The 8,442-nt window shown below is 35.7% G+C and overlaps 1 protein-coding gene across 1 annotated transcript in view; it reads right to left on the bottom strand.

Moving 5' to 3' along the window:
• acte1 (actin, epsilon 1) overlaps positions 1-6,620 on the bottom strand; it is a 7,324-nt gene extending 704 nt beyond the window's left edge. The window contains exons 1-8 of the mRNA XM_084397720.1: positions 6,545-6,620; positions 4,466-4,608; positions 4,050-4,178; positions 2,670-2,780; positions 2,496-2,580; positions 2,252-2,413; positions 1,771-1,962; positions 1-148 (exon numbers count right to left, since the gene is read on the bottom strand). The exon at positions 1-148 is cut by the window's left edge and continues 34 nt beyond it. Coding sequence (XP_084253846.1) covers positions 1-148; positions 1,771-1,962; positions 2,252-2,413; positions 2,496-2,580; positions 2,670-2,780; positions 4,050-4,178; positions 4,466-4,594 — 956 coding nt within the window. The 5' untranslated portion in view covers positions 4,595-4,608; positions 6,545-6,620. The remainder of the gene's footprint in view (positions 149-1,770; positions 1,963-2,251; positions 2,414-2,495; positions 2,581-2,669; positions 2,781-4,049; positions 4,179-4,465; positions 4,609-6,544) is intronic.
• Between the last annotated feature and the right edge of the window lie 1,822 nt (positions 6,621-8,442).

Genomic DNA, 8,442 nt, shown 5'->3' with positions numbered 1-8,442 from the left:
ATCTCTTTCTGCATCCTGTCACCGATACCAGGGTACATGGTGGTACCACCGGACAGTACATTGTTGGCGTACAGATCCTTACGAATGTCAATGTCGCACTTCATAATGCCGTTGTAAGTGGTCTCATGGATACCAGCAGACTCCATACCTACAGACGATGTCATTTAGATGATGAATGGGAATGGATTATACATGAAACATACTTACATTTAAGTAGATTTCATATGCGGTATCATGCTAATTCAAGTGCAGATTACATAATAGCGCTGATTTCATTAAGGGAAGAACTGCTGGTGAGCCACTGTCCTATCAGCTCTATTGGATAAGGAAACAGTGATTGATGTACAATGTCAAGACTAAGAACCCTGTACACCATAAATAGCCCGTCAGCCTCTGGCCATACAGTGCAACGCTCCTAATTAGTTCCTGACAAAAGGTGATCCGTCACTGTGTCACCTCTCTTAAAAGTGCACTGTAATGTAAGAGATATCGCTTCAAAATGCAGCTGTTTGAATTTTTCCCTGTGGGAATCTTGACCGCTTTGCTGTGTCTGTGGAAGGTGGGTTTAATTGTGTTGCTGCACATAGACTGATGTGCTGCATGTGCAAATGATTGAGAATTATTAATAACATGAATTTTTCATCAATGGGAATGTAGGCTTGGCAATGGCTCAAAAGGGAGAATATATTTTGAGAGTGGGCTTAGTGGTTCATTGTAGGCCCCGTTTTAGAATGGCTAGAAACTTGAATGAATAATTGATTAAAAAACAAGGCATAACGTAGGGATATTCAAAGCTTGTCTATCATTAAGAAGAAACCTAGTCCCAAAAGGAATGTGAACATGATTCTATGGGAGCCCTTTTTTCTGTCTTGTTTTCTCAAGAGCTACATGATTATGCCCATTAAATCGGTTTTGGCTGACCAGAAAAATAATGAACAACTTTTTTTTCCTAAGGAGAAAATTTAGTCGTGCTGATGGGAAAGTAACCATTTGATTATATGAACATTATAATTTAGATCAAATCCTACATAAAACAAATAAGAATCCTCTAAAAAATTAAATTAAATTAAAAAATAATTATTTCCTACTGGAAACTGCTGAAAATGCTTAATTAAACAAATTTTATTTTAAAATAGTTATATTTGTATTTATTATTAATATTTTATTTTATCTAAACCTAAATAAATCAAATACACTGTAAACAAGTTGCTGCATTAAATGTGTAAGTCATTTCAACTTAAATTACATTAAACTGACTTTTAAAAATTTGTTTAATCTTGTTTAACTTATATATAAAAAATGGAAAATTGATTAACTTATTAAAGCAATGTTAAAAAATGTTGTCAATTTTTTTTCAGTGTAAGAATCATCTAAAAATAAAATAATAATTATTTTCTAATGGAAACCGTGAAAATATTAGTCTTTGTTAAACTATTTTTATTTTTAAATATTATGTTATATTTTTATTATTTAGATCTAATCCTAATTTAATGAAGTAAGAATCGTCTGAAAATAATAATAATAAAATAATTGCTATTTCCTACTGTGAAAAGTGAAATTGTTACTCTTTATTAATTTTTATTTTATTTTATTTGACTGTTAGAGGTATTGGGAAAAAACCTAAAACATTTTTGTTTAAATTATATCCTATAGCCTAAAGTTTCTAGGATTCATTCTGATAGTATTTTTGACTATAGGGAAAGAAAACATCCAGAACCAAGAAGTACAAAAAAGGAAGCAATTATTCAAACGGACTAATAAGAAACTGACCAATGAAAGAGGGCTGGAAGAGGGTTTCGGGACAGCGGAACCTCTCGTTACCAATGGTGATGACCTGACCGTCGGGTAACTCGTAGGACTTCTCCAGAGATGAGGAGGAGGCGGCGGTGGCCATCTCATTCTCAAAATCAAGAGCCACGTAGCACAACTTCTCCTTAATGTCACGAACAATCTCCCTCTCGGCTGTAACAGCGAGTTAGAAATGTATTAAAATTCATTTAAACAAAGTGTTATAGTAGTAGGCTACAGTTCGCTTTTCGCAGTTACTAGTGTTGACCATAAGGTGGTGCTGTTTAGCTAATGAAGATATCACTACAGCGCAAACTGTACATTAAGAAGTCTTACGATACGTTATAAAATAAGCAAAATTTTACATTTGAGATACGGTTTATTATCTATTATACGAATAAATTCAAACTTAACCGTCTATCAATTTTAATTTATGTGAAAACTGCAGATAGCGTTAAATTACCAGTGGTGACGAACGAATAGCCTCTCTCAGTCAGGATTTTCATCAGGTAGTCAGTCAGGTCTCTGCCGGCCAAATCCAGTCTCATGATGGCATGTGGAAGTGCGTAACCCTCATACACGGGCACATTGTGGGTCACACCATCACCAGCGTCCAGCACAATACCTGGAACAAATCAAAAAAGCATGAAAAACCAAACAGATGCAGTTTAAAAACAACCATTATAGTCAATGTATGCAATGCTAACCTGTGGTACGGCCAGAGGCGTACAGGGAGAGCACAGCCTGGATGGCCACGTACATAGCCGGAACGTTGAACGTCTCAAACATGATCTGAAATACAGATAGAAACCAATTATTACCTAGTATTATGGACATAATACTATTAATGCCATGATTTTAAAGTCTTTAAAAGGGCTTGCCTGGGTCATCTTCTCCCTGTTGGCCTTAGGATTCAGAGGAGCCTCAGTCAAGAGGACGGGGTGTTCCTCAGGGGCCACACGGAGCTCATTGTAGAAAGTGTGGTGCCAGATCTAAGACAGTAGTATTGTATTTTTCATTACATATGGAGAAACACAATATATTTTCAGTTTATAAGGTTTTAAGATGCAGTCACTTTTACTGTTGTTCGGCAGACTTTTGTGGACAAAATCTATGAGGTTCTATTTGTGCCAAAAAGCAATCGACTGCTTTGTATCATACATTTGTTCATGTCTGCAGTTATTGCATACTTATTAAGATAAGTCTGTACACTAAAAAAAATATACTTTAAAATAACTGAATTCAGTGGTTCCAGTTCCACACAACAAACTTAGTTTTTATTAACATTAAAGGTTTATTTTTAATCTGACAACACAACTGACATAGGAAGAATCTATGTAAAATAGTTATGTCCAACCAACTCAATTCAATCACGTCGCTGTAACTTAAACTGGTTACGTTTTCTGAACATGTTTTAGTCTAGTAAAAACTCTGAACAGTATACATTTTTTTTTTTTTAAGTGTAGACTATTTGTTGATAGGCATGTTCTTTTTTGTTTCATCTTGTTCTGTCATCTTCCAAAAATTATGGTGTTCCATTTGTGCCAATTTTTTTTAAACATTTTGTACACTACGTTTGTCTACGCTACTGTCATTGCTGTTGTTTTATTTGTCATCTTCCCTGGCACTGCTCTCAGTGAACGTACTGCAACGCATTTTACAGATATACAGGTAAACAAATAGAACGTTTAGATTTTTTTTTAAATAACGAGTCTTAATGAATATTATGACAAAGATGTATACCTTGGGACAATAGATTTATTCATTTATAGAACAGAAAAATAAATGCATCTAAAGGTTTTAGGAAACTCATTATTGAAAAAATCAAAACATTCTATTTGTACACTGTAAAAAAATATTGTTGGTTTAACTTAAAAAAGTAAGTAACCTGGTTGCCTTAAAATCTTCAGTTCATTGAAATAAAAAATTTAGTTAATACAATGAAGGAGATTGGTTTAATCAACAGAAACTCAATTTATTCTGTTATCTGAACCACATAAATCAAAAAGTTGATTTGACAAAAAACAATCATGACATTTTTTTTTTACAGCGTATCTGTAAATGCCTTGCAGGACCTTCATTTAGACCTTATAAAGCATAAAACTGAACTTTTTCTGGAATTTGCTGTGGTGACCAACAGAAAGCCGTTTTGTTTGCTTCTTACATCTCTATGCTATTGACAATAGGAAATTAATTTTGCCGAAATTTCGTTATCGTTACTGCACTTTTACTCCTTAAAAGTGAATAATTCTAAGGTCTACCTTCTCCATGTCGTCCCAGTTGGTGATGATGCCATGCTCAATGGGGTATTTAAGGGTGAGGATGCCTCTCTTGCTCTGGGCCTCGTCTCCTACATAGCTGTCTTTCTGACCCATACCGACCATGACACCCTAAAGGAAGAGACCATAAAACAATCCGTCACAATCTACACATTCAGGGTGACATTTTCGCCCCGACTTAAAAATTGCCAATACGTTTGATTCAAATAAGCACTTGCATTCCTTTTCTAGAGTGCATGTTTGATGATAAACATGAGAAATAAACACTGATGCTAGGAGAGTGTCGTCTTTACAGGTCAAGGGTCAAAGTCTAAGTACTGTGACTTAAGAGGTGCTTTACTGAGTGGATCAAAGTAAGGCTAAGCCCCAGATGGCATCAGTGAACGTGGTGGTCTCACCTGATGGCGGGGTCGGCCCACAATGGAGGGAAACACGGCCCTGGGGGCGTCGTCACCGGCAAAGCCTGCCTTCACCAGACCTGAGCCATTGTCGCACACCAGAGCGGTGGTCTCTTCCTCGTCACACATGTTTGCTTACACAGCTGTTGTTTGAATACCAATGGCACGGGGAGCAAACACATGAAGCCCGTTAAAAAGCTTAATAAACGCTTGTCTTTGCTTGTTGAATTTATGTAGCACTTGAAGCTAAACGTAAATGATTCATCTTCTGTGCTTAAAAAGAGATTTCTGACAACTTGTGTTATTCAGTCCTACCCTCCCTTCGGCAGACTCGCAATGTGCTATAAATAATACATATTTTATTATTATTTGATATCTTGAGTTGAACATAAAAAGCTTTATATGCATGCAATATTTTTATTGTGCTGCTTCTGTTGTTACGAAGATGCAAAATGTTCACTACTGTGTATGTACCAAATAATTCATTAAAGTATTAATTATTATACTGTATGACTTTATTTCTTCTGCAGAACACAAAAGAAGATCTTTGAAGTGCTTTTTGGGCCATTCAGTGAAAGCCACTGACTTTCAATATACACTACTGTTCAAAAGTTTGGGTCTCTTAAAGGGTTAGTTCACCCAAAAATGAAAATTCTGTCAGTAATTACTCACCCTCATGTTGTTCCAACCATGTAAGTCTTTCGTTCATCTTCGGAACACAAATTAAGATATTTTTGATGAAATCTGACAGAATTTTGACTCCTCCATAGGCTTCCAGTGTGACCGAAACTCACCGGCCCAGAATAGTTATTAAAACATCGTTAAAATAGTCCAAGTAACTACAGTGGCACTACATTAAGTTTATCATGTGACGAGAATACTTTTTGTGCGCAAAAACAAACAAAAATAACGACTTTATTCCACTTTTCATTTCCTTCTCTCTGGGCCTCGTAGTGTTTTTGCGCTGCGCGTCTGTGTTGCACGTCATCACGCATCACACACATGACCGGCGTCGGCCAATAGTGAGCCTACGTGGTGACGTGTAACACAGACGCGCTGCGCAAAAACACTACGCGAACCAACTAGACATCCAGAGAGAAGGAAATGAATAGTGGAATAAAGTCGTTTTTTTTGTTGTTTTTTGCGCACAAAAAGTATTCTCGTCGCTTGATATACTTAAGATTGAGCCACTGTAGTCACTTGGACTATATTAACGATCTCTTTAATAACTTTTCTGGGCCAGCAAGTTTCGGTCACACTGGAAGCCTATGGAGGAGTGAAACATGGCTCAGATTTCATCAAAAATATCTTAATTTGTGTTCCGAAGATGAACGAAGGTCTTACGCGGTTGGAACAACATGAGGTTGAGTAATTACTGACAGAATTTTAATTTTTGGGTGAACTAACCCTTTAAGAAATAAGTCTCTCATGCTCACCAAGGCTGCATTTATTAGATCAAAAATACAGTAAAAACTAATATTGTGAAATATTATTACAATTTAAAATAACAGTTTTTTTATTTTAATATATTTTAAGATTTAATTTATTCCTGTGATGCAAAGCTGAATTTTCAGCATCATTAATCCAGTGTCACGTGATCCTTCAGAAATTATTATAATAAGCTGATTTGATGCTCAAGAAACATTTCTTATTATTATCAATGTTAAAAACAGTTGTGCTGCTTAATAGTTTCATGGAAACAGTGATAACATAGTGTTGTTGTTGTTTTTTTCAAATTCATTTGATGAACAGCAAAAGAACAGCATCCTTGCTAAATATTAGTTTAAAAGTATTCATTTCTATTATTATAAAGTATTCATTTCTTAAAAAAAAAAAAAAAAAAAAAAGAAGCTTTTTGACCCCAAACTTCTTAACAGTAGAGTTTGGACGAAAACAGTTCTTCAAAATACATTATTTTGTGCTCCACAAAGTCATGCAGGTTTGGAACGACATGAATGCGAGTGCCGTAGATGATTAGAATGTTCAACTAAGAAAACTATCCAAAAACCAAGCTTCGCTACAATATCTGCCGTAGTCCAACAAACCATTTAACATAAAAATCCATTGAAGTACACTCACCCGGGAGAGCTTGCACAAGAGGCCTGGAAAACTTGCTCCCTCAAGAGCGGTAGAAAATAAGAGAGTGAGCATCCAGTTCACCTGCTCCCATATTTATATAGGAGCCGTGTCACCAGGGCTTCAGAACCTCAGGCCTTTTTAGGACACATTACAAACCTACATCACTCAAAGGTGGGCCGTCCCATGTGAAGATGGGGTATTGGATTGGGTCTCACAATGGATACTGTCGACAGACAGTTGCATTTAATATTAGAAGATAATTTATGGCTCTCGAGGACAGCGTGGACTATTGTTGGAAAGAGAGGTTGCCAGTTCACTGGGAGAGAATGGCATCCCAGAGGCCGTTATAAATAAGACGCCATGCATTGGTCATAATGGACGAATGGCCATTTGTCTGTTGTCTGTTATCTGTCAGTTGTGAGGAACTTCAAGCTGGCCTTCAAAGGAAATGCGGATTGTCGCCCCATATGGGTGTGGACGTTACACCGGGAACCAAAGCCTACCAAATGAGGAATGATTATCAGTGTCTCTTCCTAAAAGAAAGTCATGGCCTCTAGGAAACTGTCAATGTGCCACACTTTGTGATGTTTGTAAGGCTGTTGTTTGTGTGGGAGGTCTAACAATTACATGGACACAAAAGCGACTTGATTGCATAGTGTCAAGAAAACGGTATTGTGCTATTGACAATGGCACATGGTATGTTGACTTTTTTAACTCCACAAATCCCATTTTTGATGTCTTAGACATGTTTGATCAACTATTGTCTATTAATATTCAATTAACCTAGCATAAAAATAACTAGTTTTAAACACATCAAATAGTGATTATGGCCTGTCCCAACTTTAAACTCTAAACTTTAATTCAACTTTTTTTAATGACTAACAATATATTACATAAAATCAGCTAAATATAATATATTTAGCAGATTTTATAGCGTAACCATGTGATAACTAAAACTCAGATTTTAAAAATGCTTTCGATAATTGAAATATTTATCAAATAAATTATGAATATTACATGAAAAACTTAAACAAAACAAAAAACTCAAAAATGAGAAATGTTGCCTTGCCAAATAACTGAAATAAAGTTGAAATGCTAAAATTACTAAAACTCTCACTGTTTAAAAATAATAAAATAATAGCAATTATATATATATAAAAGTAAATGCTAAATCAAATTATGAATAAATATATAATACTATATAAAAAGTGAAAATAACACTACTGGGTTAAAACACTCAACAATTGACTTCAATTGGTGGAAAGAAAAGCAAATGGTTTTTATTCCATTTTCTCATTATTTTTGTCAACCTTCAACCCTGTTATCAGATATTTTTTTAGAAAATGATGCATTGTGCTTTAATTTATTTTCAATATGTCCACATTATATACATTATATAATATATAAAATATTGCATACCAATATATATAATATTTATGTCAATACACATGTATATATATATATATTTATGGGTCTGACAGGGCCTGAACCAAGTAAATGGGCCTATACCACTAATTTCTTATGCCAAAATGGCTTTTATTTGAGGTCATAACAATAACACAGTCATTGGAGCACTCGTATTGCGTCTTAAGGTCAAATGTTAGCCAAAGTTTACATTTTCAAAGGCAGCCGGCCATTTGCATTCTTTAGCTCACACTGAGATAATCCCAGTCTCTCTCGTTTGACTCTCCAGAGGCCTGAAGTTTGGCCACGTGTCAGTTGGAGGCCACCCAGTAACGCACAGTAGCGACAGCCTGCCACCTGGCCTAACATTCTACTAGTGACACACTGACAGACTCACCAGCATTGCCTGTAGATGGTAAAACAGCCACTGGCACATACATGCGCGCGCACACACACACACACACACACACACATTTATGAGCTGCTTTCTTCAT

Source organism: Rutilus rutilus (genome assembly GCF_951802725.1).
Source record: "Rutilus rutilus genome assembly, chromosome: 23".
NCBI lineage: Eukaryota > Metazoa > Chordata > Actinopteri > Cypriniformes > Leuciscidae > Rutilus > Rutilus rutilus.
This window is presented reverse-complemented; position numbering and strand designations above follow the sequence as displayed.